The 17,041-nt window shown below is 46.0% G+C and overlaps 3 protein-coding genes across 5 annotated transcripts in view; 1 reads left to right on the top strand and 2 right to left on the bottom strand.

Moving 5' to 3' along the window:
- Positions 1-17,041, top strand: part of LOC307208767 (zinc finger protein 202-like) — a 76,184-nt gene that overhangs the window by 24,384 nt on the left and 34,759 nt on the right. The window lies entirely within an intron of this gene.
- Positions 1-17,041, bottom strand: part of LOC307208537 (uncharacterized protein) — a 100,116-nt gene that overhangs the window by 70,689 nt on the left and 12,386 nt on the right. The window contains exon 7 of one of the 3 annotated variants that reach the window (XR_013835189.1): positions 16,498-16,632. The exons of 1 other annotated variant lie outside the window; for it this stretch is intronic. The gene's annotated coding sequence lies outside the window, so the exon portion shown is untranslated. Of the gene's footprint in view, positions 1-16,497; positions 16,633-17,041 lie in introns of those variants that run through there. One more of the 3 variants, XR_013835190.1, reaches the window with a different exon arrangement.
- LOC307209843 (uncharacterized protein) lies at positions 11,033-15,872 on the bottom strand (the record flags this gene model as incomplete). Its single annotated transcript, XM_079965207.1, has 5 exons — positions 15,787-15,872; positions 13,944-14,448; positions 13,687-13,768; positions 13,317-13,399; positions 11,033-13,140 (listed from the first exon to the last, which is right to left on the bottom strand). Exon 5 carries the CDS (start codon positions 11,804-11,806, stop codon positions 11,033-11,035), a length of 774 nt encoding a protein of 257 aa, XP_079821333.1. The 5' UTR covers positions 11,807-13,140; positions 13,317-13,399; positions 13,687-13,768; positions 13,944-14,448; positions 15,787-15,872.

Here is a 17,041-nt window from a genome sequence, read left to right as displayed (position 1 = left end):
GTAAAATCAGCTTCTGAAAATATAGTGCAATATAATGTTCATTTCTGAGTGATTGGCAAACAGATTTTTTTCCCCTGGAGCCTATAACATGGAAATGATCACCACACTTACCCTTGTTGTTTCGTCATTTAGTCCTGTCCGACTCTTCGTGACCCCATGGACCAAAGCGCGCCAGGCGCTCCTGTCCTCCACTGCCTCCCGCAATCTACCGTATTTTTCACACCATAGGACGCAGTTTTTCCGTCTTAAAAACTAAGGGGGGAAGTCTTTGCGTCCTATGGAGCGAATGCAGGGGGGGGGGGGAGGCAAGCAGGAAAAGCCCCCAAGGGCCACACACAAGCTTCGTGCGCTCTTGCAGGCTTTTCCCAGGAGGGAGAAGGGACTGACGCGGCCAGTCAGTCCCTTCTCCCTCCTCTAGAAAAGCCTTGCGCAATCTCTCCAGTCGTGGGAGGCTGTGCAAGGCTAAAGAGGAAGCCCGGGCAGCGAGCGTGATCCATCCTCTTTTGCCTAGCACGCCTCTCCAGCCGAGGGAGGCTGCACAAGGCTAAAGAAGCCAACTTTTTAAAAATCTCTCTTATCTCTACCTCTTTTTCTTTTTTCATCCTTTCTCCACCCCCTTCTTTTCCTCTGGATCAGTGTTTTTATCTAGTTTGGAAGGGGAGGGAATATTATAAAAAAGGAAACTTGGCAGCTTTTATTTTAGTATACAATAAAAACAGATTAAACAAAACACAAGAGAAGGAACTAGCATAGAAGAAGAAGAGAAAAGGGAAAGAGGGAGGATACAAAGCCATTTACCAGAGGTAGATCTTAACCCTTGCCTCACCTGGGAGCTTCTCTGGGCCGGAATTCCCTTGGCTTGAGGGAAGAGGGGCAGGTAGGGGGGTACCTACCTAGACAGTGAAGCCACATGTCTCTCCAATGAAAATTGGGAGTGGGCATTGTGTGAAGTGGCTGTGGATCTCCTGCCGCAGAAGTGTAGGACTGTATAGAGTTGGGAGGGCCACCCGAGGGTCATCTAGCCCAGCCCCCTCACAATGTAGGAATCACAGCTAAAGAATGCCAGACAGATGGTCCCCCAACCGCTGCTTAAAAGCCTCCAGTGGTGGAGACCCCCAACAACTTCCGAGGTCACAGAATTGCAGGGTTGGAAGGGAACCCCAGGAGTCATCTAGTCCAGCCCCGGTGGACAGCGGGCACGATCCATCCCGTTGTGCAAGGCTAAAGATGCTGCTCAAGGCTAAAGAGGAAGCACGCAGCCTGTCCGTTGCTCTTTGGGGCTGGGGGGGGGAATAATATTTTTTTCCTTGATTTCCCCCTCTAAAAACTAGGTGCGTCCTGTGGTCCGGTGCGTCCAATAGAGCAAAAAATACGGTATATTCTGCTATATTTCTGAAAGTAGATTTTGTGTTGTGTGAAAGCTCAAATACAATGCGGAAATTAACGGGAAAACATCGGGAAAACGGAATAAACTGTTGTGTGCATGCAGCCCGAGATTATCCAGACTTCCTCTGCAAAAGCTTCATTTTTTTGTAATCGGCAAAGAATACAAAATACCATCTTGCAGATTGTCAGGGACTGGCCGGGCTCTGAGGCGTGTGACAGGGGGCCCAGGGGGTGACCCAGGAGAGGCGACCAGCAATTTATGGGGTTTGGTGGGGCCCACAAGGCGGGAGTCAAAGCAGGGGAAGGAGGAAGAGTCGAAACAGTGGTGGAAGAAGAGGCTGCTCAATGACAAGACAGGTCAGGAGACTCCCCAGCTTCCATGCAGGAGAAGTCTCAGGTTGCAGACACATAATCCCTTGGGAGGGTATATATTTCTTCGGGTTCTAAGTTTTTAAAGCCCCAAAGTAAAAGCCCAAACTAAACTTTCTTCAGTTGCCCCCGAACTACAGAAATTCTCTCCAAATATTCTATTACTATTTTCACAAATGTATACAAGAAGCAACTATCAATACTGGGTGGGATGGTTGAATGTTAAAATGCAACTTAATTTTCGTACATGTAGGCAGTTTATTAACCCACTCAACTATCTTAAGCAAATAAACCCCCAAAACCCTACATTTGCATAACCTTCCCCCCCCCCTTAATTCAGGCACAATTTAATTGTTCACTGGAAAAGCACAATAACTTCTCTGTGTGGCATTTGCTATCCGATATACTTCCTCTACACATGGAGGTTCCTATTGTACCCAAGAGCAGTAAATCAGATCCATAGGGGTTATTTTGCTTTGATTCCTGCACAGAAGGGAGTTGGCACTTAAGTGACTTGGGGTCACTTCCAGCATTGTAATTCTATATGGGGTGGCAACATCCTCTTCCCAAGTGACCAGCTTTTTCTTTGTGACTATTAATGGAGAAATCTGAGGGCTCTCTTGGACAAAAAAAAACAAGGACCCCAGCCAGGAATACCAGAGCAAAACAGCAGCCAGCAGGCTTGGTCTTTATTGAAGACTGTCGCGACAGGACTCCCACCTGCCACCAGGTAAAACAAAATGGAAGCCCTGAACAAAAGAAGACCCCAGCTTTTATTAGTTACTAATCCCCCAAACTACACCCCTAGAACTACATCATTGACACATCACAGAAAGGAGGGGTTGAGGGAGGAGTTGTGAAGATAACCTGAGTATCTTGTCACCTGGCTGGTTCCTCCTTTCCCCCTCCCCATGAGTCATTTCCAGAGGACCAGGGGAGTTGGCAGTTTCCTGCCCCCAGAGGGAAGATCTGATCATTGTCCTTTGTTCCTGTCCGTGTTGAATCCACTCCCATATGCAAGTCCTTTGTGACCTTGATGGTCTTCTGTCTAGGTCCATCAGGGTTGGCATAGCAACTGGGCAGGGCTCCTGTGTATGTGCTGGGATGCTCAAGGGATTATGGCTAGCCTGTATCAAACCTTCCCCATTTTGTAGTCCTTCCTTCATGGAGTAAAATAAAAGTGGAACGGTGCAGATCCGATGTATGGTTGATTTTCTATTAATTTATAACAGAAGCGTAGCGTATGTCATGTTTGTGTGGAGTTTGTACAAACTGAATGATTGGGGGGTGGGGTTTTTCCTGCAACACGACCAACTGGAACTTGAATCCACTAGCTCTGCTCTGCAAATGTATTTTGGGGGAGGGACCCCCTAAACCTTAGAAATTAATATATCATTTTGATAACTTGGAACACTGAAGGAGAGATTACAGGCCAGTGGAACAATACAGGCTAAGCTTCCTTTCCAAGCCAGTGCCTCACCTTGGATAGAGGCAAAAAGGTGTTGATGAACCAACTGAAAAGGAATTATTGGGCCTGGGCAGGAGGTTGCCAAGGTGATGGGCTTCAATAATAATAATAATAACAATAATAACAATAATAACAATAACAACAACAACAACAACAACAACAACAATAATAATAATAATAATAATAATTTATTATTTATACCCCGCCCATGTGACTGGTTTTCCCCAGCCACTCTGGGCGGCTTCCAACAAAATATTAAAATACAATAGTGTGTTAAACATTAAAAGCTTCCCTAAACAGGGCTGCCTTCAGATGTCTTCTAGAAGTCTGGTAGTTGTTTTTCCTCTTTGACATCTGGTGGGAGGACGTTCCACAGGGTGGGTGCCACTACCGAGAAAGCCCTCTGCCTGGTTCCCTGTAACTTGGCTATGTTATACCAGAGCTGCCTCACCCAAAGCCTGCCTTCATCATTATCATCATCGTTTATCAGAACCAGAGGGGAAAGGAAAATACGGTTTTGAGCAAGGTGTGCTGGGAAGAAGAAGGGGAGAGGAAAAGGCAGAGATCCATCTTTTGGCAGGCTGGCTGAAGGCAGGCTGGGAGAGATGCCCTGGACTTCATTGCTGCACTGCTGTGGGGCACAAGCCCCTCTTAAGATGACCATGCTGTAAGATCTGGACTCGCTCCATCCAAACTCAGGTGTAAATATGTGAATAAATCATATTTCTTAATTTTGCAACAGTATTTTATTATCCCCAGCTCCCCACCCTTAAAAAAATCAAACCCTTGACACCTGTTGGGCCCATTTTCCTTCTTAAATAAGCTTCCTCTCTGCTCAGGGTTTGGCCACGTCAAAACTGCACAGGCTGGCATTGTGGGGATGATGGGTGGGTGTCCTTTCAATGGGAAACTTCCCCGACTTTCCAATTAGAAGCACCACCCCTTTTCTGCCTTTCCCAGGTTCTGCTTTGGTAGCCTTCTGACTCCCCTTCACCCCACAGCGCAACGGGGAGCTCACCCCATCTCAGAAGGGGGTGTCCCAAAAGCTGCCTCCCCAGCAAAAGAAGTCCAGCCACTTTCTCCCCAGCAAGGCAGGACCATAGCTGTCGACCTTCCCTTTTTTTGCAGGAAATTCCCTTATTCCAGCTCCGTTTCCCGCTGCTATCCCGGATTGTTAGATATCCCGTAGACTGTCCCCGGGACAGGTGAGGCTGCTGATCCCTTATTTTCAAATCTGAAAGTTGACAGCTATGGGCAGGACCCGTGGCCAAGCATCTACCTCTTGCATCTCAAGGAAGATCTCCTCTTGCATCTTGCATCTCATCGCCTCCTCTGTGTGGACCTGAGGAAGCTGGCCGGGAAAGCTCAACAGTTGTATTGCTTTCTCCACCCTGATCATCATAATCATCAACTTCATTTTAACAACAGCAACAACAATTTTATTGTTCGTATCTCGCCCATCTGACTGGGTTGCCCCAGCCACTCTGGGCGGCTTCCAGCATATGCAAAATATATATACATAATAAAACATTAAACATGAAAAGATGTATATAATGGCAAATGTAATAAAAGAAGTTGTCATGGTTAAATGTTGTTGTTGTTGTTTAGTCGTTTAGTCGTGTCCGACTCTTCGTGACCCCATGGATCAGAGCACGCCAGGCCCTCCTGTCTTCCACTGCCTCCCGCAGTTTGGTCAGACTCATGTTTGTAGCTATCCAACCATCTCGTCCTCTGTCGTCCCCTTCTCCTTGTGCCCTCCATCTTTCCCAACATCAGGGTCTTTTCCAGGGAGTCTTCTCTTCTCATGAGGTGGCCAAAGTACTGGAGCCTCAGCTTCACGATCTGTCCTTCCAGTGAGCACTCAGGGCTGATTTCCTTAAGAATGGATCGGTTTGTTCTTCTTGCAGTCCATGGGACTCTCAAGAGTCTCCTCCAGCACCATAATTCAAAGGAATCAATTCTTCGGCGATCTGCCTTCTTTATGGTCCAGCTCTCGCTTCCATACATCACTACTGGGAAAACCATAGCTTTTACTATACGGACCTTTGTTGGCAAGGTGATGTCTCTACTTTTTAAGATGCTGTCTAGGTTTGTCATTGCTTTCCTCCCAAGAAGCAGGCGCCTCTTAATTTCGTGGCTGCTGTCACCATCTGCAGTGATCATGGTTAAATAAAGGACATCAAAAGGCACACAACAAAACTGAACAATTTCCACGTAAGATCTAAAAAGATACAAACAATTATTATAAATAACAGCAACAAAACAAAAAAAAAACACCCCAGCTCACACCTCACTTTTTCCACCAGGCCAAAACCTTTATTCTTTATGTACTTGTTGTGTTGTGGAGGGTTGGACAAGGACCTGGGGACAAGGGTTCAAATCCCTATTCAGCCACAAAGCTCACTGGGTGACCTTGGGCCAGTCACTGCCCAAACTTCACATTTTATATGAATACATTTGAATATAATCTGAAGGTGTTTCTGAGGCATCTAATCATAAGCCTGCATTTTTATCAAGCTTATATTTTGATCAGGGCCTGTATCTTAAAATGAGCTTAAAGATTTTCAAATGTTCATGCCAGGCAGAAGAGCAGCTGCCCAAGAACCTTGGCAATGTTTTTCCTCCTAGACAAGGGGCCCCCCTGATTTATAGCAGAAAACAATTCTCAAAGTCGTAAAAAGGGAATTACAGGCTGACAGCCAAGGTTACACTGACCCTACATATTACAGAATATAAAAAAAGAGATAAACATAATTAAGAGTGGGTAAATAGTAAAATAAAACCATGTGCCTCCCATTAAACTTGAGCCATATTTTCCTAAGGTTCAAAGGTCAAGAGCAGTGAAAAAGGCAACTGGCTTGGCTGGAGAAGATAGGTTTTCTTTCTTTCTATTTTTGAGGCTGGAAACTGTTCCTTACTTTGAAAAGGTTTATTCTTCTAAAAAGCTATCTATGTTATGTATTAAAAATATATTGGCTTAAATGTAATTATGCAAAGGAATTAGAAACTAAGAAATGTTAAATCCTTATGCTAGATTCTTATTTCATATAGTTGGAAGAGATCACAGGGGCCATCAGCCACCAGCCCCCCCCCCCTGCCAAGCAGGAAACATCATTAGAGCACTGGTTGTCAGGCCTTTGTTTAAAAGACCTTCAAGGAAGGAGATCTTTCAATGATGATCCTTGACATCTGTTTAAGATAAAAATTTAAGATTAACCATCTGTTTTGGATGGGACGCAGGTGGCGCTGTGGGTTAAAGCCTCAGCGCCTAGGACTTGCCGATCGAAAGGTCGGCGGTTCGAATCCCTGCGGCGGGGTGCGCTCCCGCTGCTCGGTCCCAGCGCCTGCCAACTTAGCAGTTCGAAAGCACCTCCGGGTGCAAGTAGATAAATAGGGACCGCTTACCGGCGGGAAGGTAAACGGCGTTTCCGTGTGCGGCTCTGGCTCGCCAGAGCAGCGATGTCACGCTGGCCACGTGACCCGGAAGTGTCTCCGGACAGCGCTGGCCCCCGGCCTCTTAAGTGAGATGGGCGCACAACCCCAGATTCTGTCAAGACTGGCCCGTACGGGCAGGGGTACCTTTACCTTTATCTGTTTTGGAGGGCAATAGGGCGAGGTGAGCTGGTAATTAAGGTTCCTTGTTGAGACACATGTAAGATATATTACTACTTATTTGTCATTTATAGATAGAAGAATATATATCTTTTTGTTTCCCATAAAAGGACAAGAGGAAATGGGTGTATCTTTTGTGATTGGTTCTAGCAAACAGCCAATAGGAATTTTAACCAGGCTGATTGGACAGAGGCAGCCACAGGAGGAGCAAGGGGGCTGGATTAAGGAAATATAAGTGCTGGCCAGAATGGCAGGAGGGCAGGCCAGAGCTTGGTAACCATATACCACTGTGCCTCATATTTATTTGTCTGACAAATAAATTATTATTTTAATTTCTCTATTGCTGCGTTGAATATTTCATTCCAGCTAAGCGTTAACCACAAGCAGGGTGCTACATTTCCAGTCTAGTACCTGAGGGTGCCCACACTCTGAGCATTTTTTTTGGTCTAGTCTTGGGAATGGACTGGCCAGGTGAGAGCTAAAAAAGCAAACCTTAATCCAAATAAGACTGAGGCACTGTTTATGGATAGTTCATGAGAAGAATATACACCACCTTGAGCTCCTTGGAGGAAAGGTGGAGAATATATTAAATATTTTTAAAGGCATTGAGCAAGGGTATATTACATAATTACACAAAATAAAAAAATTACACAATTAATTACACAATTCTTTCTTTACTTAGCTACCTAAATAATTTTACAGTGGTACCTCATGTTACATATGCTTCAGGTTACAGACTCCACTAACCCTGAAATACCTCGGGTTAAGAACTTTGCTTCAGGATGAGAACAGAAATCGTGCTCCGGCAGCGCAGTAGCAGCAGGAGACCCCATTAGCTAAAATGGTGCTTCAGGTTAAGAACAGTTTCAGGTTAAGAACTGGCCTCTGGAACAAATTAAGTACTTAACCCGAGGTACTACTATACTATGTTTTTCGGCAACTGCGGTTTATATATTAGTTCACGTTTCTGTTTTGAAGGGGGGAAATATTCTGTGACTAAAGGTTTGAGGCCTTGTGTTGTTATGAGGTTGCAAAGCCTGCATAGCAGTAGTTTTCCATGGCAGGTTCTGAGAGAGGATTGCTTTTGAGAATTCAGTCTGATTGGTTGGTTTGGGCATCAGCACAATCTGATTGGTTGGAGGTTCCTGTCAGTTGGAAGCCGACTATCAGCGTTTAGTTCAGTTGCGAGATAGGGAGTTTATAAGGAAAGTGTGAGGAATAGACCAGAGAGAAAAGCTGAGGAGAATGGCCAAGGCCTAAATATTAATACACAATATGTTAATACAGTGGAGAATGGCCAAGGCCTAAATATTAATACACAATATGTTAATACAGTGGAGAATGGCCAAGGCCTAAATATTAATACACAATATGTTAATACAGTGGTGCCCCGCGAGACGAACGCCTCGCAAGATGGAAAACCCGCTAGACGAAAGGGTTTTCCGTTTTGGAGGCGCTTTGCAAAACAAATTTCCCTATGGGCTTGCTTCGCAAGACGAAAATGTCTTGCAAGTTCCTGCGGGGTTTTTTTCCTTTCCCCCCCCTTTTTCTAAGCCCTAAACCGCTTATCGGGACGCAGGTGGCGCTGTGGGTTAAAGCCTCAGCGCCTAGGGCTTGCCGATCGAAAGGTCGGCGGTTCGAATCCCTGCGGCGGGGTGCACTCCCGCTGCTCGGTCCCAGCGCCTGCCAACCTAGCAGTTCGAAAGCACCTCCGGGTGCAAGTAGATAAATAGGGACCGCTTACCGGCGGGAAGGTAAACGGCGTTTCCGTGTGCGGCTCTGGCTCTGGCTCTGGCCAGAGCAGCGATGTCACGCTGGCCACGTGACCCGGAAGTGTCTCCGGACAGTGCTGGCCCCTGGCCTCTTAAGTGAGATGGGCGCACAACCCCAGAGTCTGTCAAGACTGGCCCGTACGGGCAGGGGTACCTTTACCTTTACCTTTAAACCGCTTATCAGTTGATCCGCTGATAAGCCGTTTATCAGCTGATCAGCTAAAAGCCGCTAAACCGCTAATAGCGCTAATCCGCTAAGCTGTCAATGGGCTTGCTTCGCAAGACAAAAAAACCGCTATACGAAGAGCCTCACTGAACGGATTAATTTCGTCTTGCGAGGCACCACTGTATGTGGAAAATCAGGAGAAGGGAGCTGGGGACTAAGCTAGTCTGAGAAGCTGCCCTGTGTAAGAGGGCCAGATTTGATGAAATAAACATTCATGAGGGCCAACCAAAGTTGCTGAGCTTTTTTTTAGGATTGAAGTTGCTGAGCTTTTTTTACCCCAGGGCATATACTGCCACGGGGACCGGATTAAATCGACCAGCAGGCAGGATTAGGCCCCTGAAACAGACTTTGGACATGCCTGTACCAGAGGAAGGTGACCCAAGGGTGTTTGTGAAAGTTGGCCAAACTGTCCCAGCATCGAGGATTACAACTAGAGGAGATTTGGGATACCAAGGCAGATTGTCCCTAAGAGGTAGACTGGGTTGTGGGTGAATTTGGCTGGAATGGAGGTTTAGGGTCACTGCTGTGGATACACAATCTGACTATCTCTTTTATATATATATATAATATTTATTCAAAATTTAAGAATAACAAAAAAAAAGAAAAGAAAAATACAAAATACAACAAGAAATAACAACACCAAAAAAGAAAAAATACATCCACTTAAAAAATAAAAAGAACTGATTAAACCTTTACATAACTTTATTCCTTTACTTATTTCCTTGACTTCCTCTCACCTCCCAATTTTGTATTCTAATTCAAATCGTTATTTCAGCAAATCCTTCCAACCTTATTTTCATTTAAGTAGTTTAATATAATATATTACAATTTAACATCCTCTCTTTTCGTCAATTTCATCAACTCGTCTTTACTTAATCCTTTATGTCATTTCAACCAAAGCCATCTAATTTTCTTTTTCCAACATCTTTCTAACAGTCCTTAATTTTACAATATTTTTGAAGATATACTTTAAATTTCTTCTTCCACTGACTCTTCTCCCTGGTCCCGGATTCTGCCAGTCATCTCAGCCAGTTCCATATAGTCCATCACTTTCATCTGCCATTCTTCTCGGGTGGGTAATTCTTGTGTCTTCTAATACTTTGCGATGAGTATTCTTGCTGCTGTTGTAGCGTACATAAAAAAAGTTCTATCCTCCCTTCGCACCAATTGGCCGACCATACCCACAATCTGACTATCTCTAGGCTATCCCACATGCAGGGTTACTGTTGTCAGCCTTGATGTCACGTTTGCAGACGTCTCTGTAACACAGAGTTGGTCTGCCAACAGGCCCAATGCCTGAAGCCAGCTCCCCATAGAGCAGTGTTTCCCAGCCTTGTGCCTCCAGCTGTTTTTGGACTGCAATTCCCATCATCCCTTGCCACTGGTCTTGCTAGTCAGGGATGATGGGAGTTGTAGTTCAAAAACAGCTGGAGGCACAAGGTTGGGAAACACTGCCATAGAGCATGTCCTTGGGGATCCTGACATCTTCCATGATGCATACATGACCAAGCCAGAGTAGTCGTCGCTGAGACAGGATTGCACACATGCTGGGAATGTGGTCTTGGGAGAGCACATCTTTGTTTGAGCCTCTGTCCTCCCATCTTTATGCCACGTATCTTCCTGGTGCAAGCCAGGGAACCAAAACAGCAGACAGGTAATGTTAGACCACTGAATTAATGTTCTTACATTGCCCTTTTTAGACAGACAAAAGAATTACATCAGTTGTGTTGCATTTTTCTTCCCCCTCTAACCCCCCACCCCACATGTCCATACTCAACAGCAACAAGAAGGCCACAGGTCCCTTATCCCTGGTTTAGTCTATATTTACTGTTGGGGATTCCTAATCATATGTCTGGTGGTGGCAGGATCTCGGGAGGTAACCATGGCACCCCAGGCCTAAAACTACCATGCTGCCGCCACCATTCACCAGCTTCCCTCCTTTCCTTCAAGGACACACAGATGTTCAAAACAGCAGGAAAGCCGATTTAAGCACACATTTAAGGACACATTTAAACTGTGGAATTCACCCCTTGCTACTTGCAGCACACCTCTGACTTCTTAGCAGTCCTGCCAGGTCCACTGACCCCCAGCTTCGACAGCTTCTATGCTTTCTCTCCTACATGAATTCTTTGTATCTGAAGAAGTGTGCATGCACACGAAAGCTCATACCAAGAACTAACTTAGTTGGTCTTTAAGGTGCTACTGGAAGGAATTTTTTTTGTTATGAATTCTTTGGTGTGAAGTGAGACTTTCCTTCCAGCGGAAGCTCTTCCCACATTCCAAGCACTGATATGGTTTCTCTCCTGTATGAATCATCTGATGGGACATGAGATGGCTGCTCCGACTGAAGCTCTTTCCACATTCCAAGCAGTGAAATGGTTTCTCCTTGCTGTGAATTCTTTGGTGGGTCATGAGATGTGAACTCTGGCTGAAGTTCTTTCCACATTCCAAGCAGTGATAGGGCTTCTCCCCACTGTGAATCATTTGGTGGGAGGTGAGATGATCTCTCCGACTGAAACACTTTCCACATTCTAAGCACTGATATGGTTTCTCCCCTGTATGAATTTTTAGGTGAGAAGTGAGAGTTTCCTTCTGGGTGAAGCTCTTTCCACATTCTAAGCATTCATATGGCTTCTCTCCTGTATGAATTCCTTGATGGGAAGTGAGACTTTTCTTCCAGCGGAAGCTCTCCCCACACTCCAAGCACTGATATGGTTTCCTCCCGGTATGAATTCTTTGGTGGGAAGTGAGATTATGTTTCAAGCTAAAGCTTTTTCCACATTCCAAACACTGATATGGTCTGTTGCCTGTATGAATGATTTGATGGGAAGTGAGATGGTCACTCCGACTGAAGGTCTTTCCACATTCCAAGCACTGATATTGTTTCTCCCCTTTATGAATTCCTTGAAGTGAGCTCTGGTGGAAACTCTGTCCACACTCCCAATGTTTACATGGTGCTCCTACTGTATACATTTTGTAGTAGTCTCCCTTAGTCTTGCTTTCCAATTCACCACCTGCAATGAAGACAGAAACTGATTAGAGCCTTAGAAGGAAATGGAGCCTCAAATTATGTAAAAATGCAATTTTTCAAGCCTTATGAGGAACAGTTGAGAGGAGATATGAGAGCCTTCAAATATCTCAAGGGCTGTCACATAGAAGATGGAGCAAGCTTGTTTTCTCCTACTCCAGAGGGTAGGACACAGACCAGTGGATTCAAGTTACAAAAAAGGAGATTCTAACTAAACATGAGGAATAATTTTCGATTTACTACCCCCCCCTTCTCTCTCCCCTGCTCTCTCCCTACCTTTCTTCTTCCCCAGCCTTCTAGAATTTTTTTTATAAAAACAATAAAAAAATCAGGAATAACTGTCCGAAGGTAAGAGCTGTTGGAAAGTTGAACAGGCTCCCTATTAATTGTTGGAAGAATTTAAGCAGATGTTGAATGGCCATCTGTTATGGATGTTTTAGTGGAGATTTCTGCATTGCAGGGGCTTGGACTAGATGACCCTCAGGGAACCTTCCAACCCTACAATTCTATGATTTGTCCTTTGCATAGAAAAGATCTTCGTGTCGTGTGTCTCAAGTGCATGCATAACCTTCTGAACTTATAAGAACAAAGGAAAGATACAAACATGATTAAATAAAAACTTAGGCCCCACCATTCACTTTCAGTGGCTTCCCTAGCCATCAGCTGATCAGCTCCACTGGGATCTGCTGCATTCTCCATCCTGATAATTCATTCTCCATCCAGATCTGCAGACTGATGTTGACAGTTGGCCATCAAGGGGGGGTTGTTTGCTCCTTTCAAATTGTCACATCATGTCATAACAATGGTAAGTGATTGACAGACGGTCATCCCTGCCCACCTATCCAAGTTGGCCCATGTGCAGGGGTGCTGGTTGACTCACAGGGTCTGCAGGCCAGATCCAGCTTACTCCCAGGGCAGTAAAAACCAGTCAGGCAATTGCTTAAATGGGCATAACTGGAGGATACATCTTGAAAGGAAATACAGTACACAGGTGCCCATTCAAGGTTAACTACAGGGAGATTGAATCCTGGCTACTGTAGGCGACTGCTGAACCACATCAGAATATAGGGGTTCATCAAATTTATCTGCAATTGATCGTGCATAATAATTCATAATTCACGACAGATATTATCAAGCCACTGAGAGCCTTACCAAGTAAGGCCAGGATCCCACAGGTCTCCTCCATGACTTCCGTATGTAGAGCTCTCTGGTCAGGATCCAGCAGTGCCCATTCCTCGTCCATGAAATGCACAGCCACATCCTCGAAGGATGCTGGATCCTAAAAGAAAAAAAGAAGCCTTTCCTGATTAGATCATTGTGTTGCACTTTTTAAAAACAGCTGTTTATTTTAAGGTTTTAATAGAACTGTGTATTCGGACTCAGGGAGGCAAGAAGGGGACAGAGATATGCTGGATGCCCCCAGCCTCTTTTCCCCCACTGATCTGCCACCCCTACCTTATCCAGTGCCACAGAAGCTGCTTCCCCTCCACTGTGAAGAGAAGATGGCTGAGGAGGTCCTGCCAGCATTATCCAGTCACCTGCGATAAAAAAAAATGTGGTAGGTAGCCAGGAGCACTTCCTTGTTTCAGGGGTGAAGTGATAAACATTTAGCTACCAATGGGCCTTTAAAAAATATTTTGAGCATTTACAAATATATACATTCTATATACACTATCAGCTGTGTAAAAACATATAAGGGAAATTGGGAGCAGTGAAAAAGGCTGCAGGGAAGTCTCATCTGCCGCCAAATATTCGAAGAGCCCCTAGATTTATTTCACACGCAACAGAGGGAGACCAAACTGAGATACATCCCAACCGTCCTTACCTAGTGGCCTCTGTTTGCTGTCCAATGGAATAATCTCCATCTCAGGGAAATCAGTGTCCATTTTTGCAAGCAGATCCTGTCCCTGAAACAGTAATAAGGAGTCAAAACAGAGATCGAGGAGAAGGAAGGACAGAGGTTTTTGGACAACCTTCATCTGGATGCTTTCCAAAAAATGTTGGGATAGTAGCAGAGAATTTTGAGATACCCTCCCTGACATTCTGAATGCCTTTGGAGCCATCACAGTGAAACACTCTCACCTGTTGCTGTTCCTGCTTCCTGTCCTCTGCCTGGCTCAGGAGGAAACCTTCAGCCAGGGCCACCGCCTGGGAACTGGTCTCCGCTCCACATTCCCTCACCCATTTCTCCACCTCCAGGGGGAGGACAGCCAGGAACTGCTCCAGGATCACCTGGTCCAGGATCTGATTCTTTGTGTGTTGCTCTGGCTTCAGCCACTGGCGGCAAAGATGATGGAGTTGGTTGCAAACCTCTCGGGGTCCTTTGGCTTCGTGGTAGTAGAAATTTCTGAACTGCTGCCGCTGCACATCTGAAATGAGAGTATCCTCACCTAGGACCTCCTGCACTGAGTTTTTCCAGCATACTCCAGAGTTCCCTGGTTTGATGGCACTGCAGCCTCTTCCTGCTTCAGGGCCAGCTGAGTTTTGCTCATCCATCTGTGCCCCAAGAAAGCCTCCAAGATGTCTAAAGGAGTTCCTTGGTCTTCTGTCAATTTCAGTCTGTCCTAATTAGAAGTGATGCCAACCCCTACAAAACAAAGATACTGCTGTGTTACGGGATTGCTACACTGTCAGGAAAGGGAAAACATTATCCGAGCAGGCCTGGATGAGTTTCGCTAGAACCCAGGGCCAGATTATAGTGGTGCAGTAGGAGTCTCCAGCTCTCCTAGAAGGAAACTTAAAAAGCAAAAATATGCAGACTACCTTCTATGCCAGCATTTCTCAAAACGTAGGCCAAGAATTACTACTTGATCTCAGCATCCTTATAGATGGATCTCACAACCTCTTCACCCTGAGATATGAAACAGGCTCCGTATTATTACGATGTCAGAGCCGTCAGCCTGACTCCTCCCCTTTTCCCACACATTTGAAAACAATGAGGGACTGTCAGAGCTGTGACTGACAACTGGCAATAGCAATGTGAGGTAGGTTGAGCAGAGCATTAGTGATTGGACCAAGACAGTTAATGAGCAAAATGAAGCAGGAGTAAAGTAGGTTTAAAATGTGAAACGGAACAGAAACAATATGTGCTGCTCTTTTTCAAGGTTGGCAAACTGGTGGGTGTTCTCACTTTTGGTGCAAAATATCTGAGTGGTACATAGCACTAAGCATGGGGAGATGCTTTGTGTTACAGATTTTGAATTTAATTTTTTTTTAAAAGACATTTAAATACTCTCTCCTTCAACTGATTCCTCTGATGATTAAGCCTCCAATGATTCTCAGCAGTGCTTTGTAAAGGTAAAGGTAAAGGTACCCCTGCCCGTACGGGCCAGTCTTGACAGACTCTGGGGTTGTGCGCCCATCTCACTTAAGAGGCCAGGGGCCAGCGCTGTCCGGAGACACTTCCGGGTCACGTGGCCAGCGTGACATCGCTGCTCTGGCCAGAGCCAGAGCCAGAGCCGCACACGGAAACGCCGTTTACCTTCCCGCTGGTAAGCGGTCCCTATTTATCTATTTGCACCCGGAGGTGCTTTCAAACTGCTAGGTTGGCAGGCGCTGGGACCGAGCAGCGGGAGCGCACCCCGCCGCAGGGATTCGAACCGCCGACCTTTCGATCGGCAAGTCCTAGGCGCTGAAGCTTTAACCCACAGCGCCACCTGCGTCCCTTAACGGGGAGGGGCCACTAAATCTAATCAAAGCTCAATTGGAGATACACTTGCACCGGGAGCAACCTTTAATCCTCCCCTCCCTGCAATATTTCAAATAGCATCTCCTGCCTTTGCACAGAGGGAGAGAAAAAGGCTGCCCTCCCTGTTTGAGGGGAGCATCCTGGATGGATCAGGTCGCCTTTGCACCCTCTTCTTCCTGCAGCCCTGGGACTCCCCTTCGCCCAAATGCACAAAATAAAGGGGGAACAGCAACTCACCGGATCCCAGAAGGGTCCCCCCAATGCAGCGCTGGGAGAGACAAAGACCATGTTCCTCCCCCTGGGGAAAAGCCAGCTTGGGAGGGAGGTGCTTTCTCTCCTGGAGGACTCTGCACTTCTCCCCTCCTGGTCCCCTTCCTCTCTAGGAATGCAAATCGGTTCGCTTTAACCCTTACAAAGCCAAAAGGCGAGAGGGGCTGTCTGGGCATCTGCTCTTCTCCTGTCATTGCAGAGCCAGCTATCAGACTTGCTAAGGGGGAAGATGGCGAGATGTCTGTTGGGGAATCTTAACAATTCCCCCAATTGTTTCTCTTTGGGCACTTCTCCTCAGTCCTAGAGCAGCTGTTAGAATTGTGTACTGTGTCCAGTTCTGGGCACCACAGTTCAAGAAGGACACTGACAAACTGGAACGTGTCCAGAGGAGGGCAACCAAAATGGCCAAAGGCCTGGAAACGATGCTAAGGGAGCTGGGCATGTTTAGCCTGGAGAAGAGGAGGTTAAGGGGTGATATGATAGCCATGTTCAAATATATAAAAGGATGTCACATAGAGGAGGGAGAAAGGTTGTTTTCTGCTGCTCCAGAGAAGCGGACATGGAGCAATGGATCCAAACTACAAGAAAAAAGATTCCACCTAAACATTAGGAAGAACTTCCTGACAGTAAGAGCTGTTCGACAGTGGAATTTGCTGCCAAGGAGTGTGGTGGAGTCTCCTTCTTTGGAGGTCTTTAAGCAGAGGCTTGACAACCATATGTCAGGAGTGCTCTGATGGTGTTTCCTGCTTGGCAGGGGGTTGGACTCGATGGCCCTTGTGGTCTCTTCCAACTCTATGATCCTATGAATTCCTGCTCCATGATTGCAGTCATGGGAATGTTGTCTGTCACATGACGATGTATGTTTTGACTCCACAGAGTGGGAAGTGACAGAGACAGGATGTTTGTGTTACTGTGTTCTGTGAAGTGGGACTAAAGTGGTACCTCGGGTTACATACGCTTCAGGTTACAGACTCCGCTAACCCAGAAATAGTGCTTCAGGTTAAGAACTTTGCTTCAGGATGAGAACAGAAATCGCGGCGGCAGCAGGAGGCCCCATTAGCTAAAGTGGTGCTTCAGGTTAAAAACAGTTTCAGGTTATGAACGGACCTCCGGAACGAATTAAGTACTTAACCCGAGGTACCACTGTATTGTCCTTTGTTCTCTCTTTGCTGTCTGACTCTAGAGAGGGAGTCATGTTGCAGTGCTCCGTGTGTGTTAATAC

This window comes from Podarcis cretensis, assembly GCF_951804945.1.
Source record: "Podarcis cretensis genome assembly, chromosome: 2".
In the NCBI taxonomy this organism is placed as follows: Eukaryota; Metazoa; Chordata; class Lepidosauria; order Squamata; family Lacertidae; genus Podarcis; species Podarcis cretensis.
The sequence above is the reverse complement of the archived record's forward strand: the minus strand, read 5'-3'. Positions and strand labels throughout refer to the sequence as shown.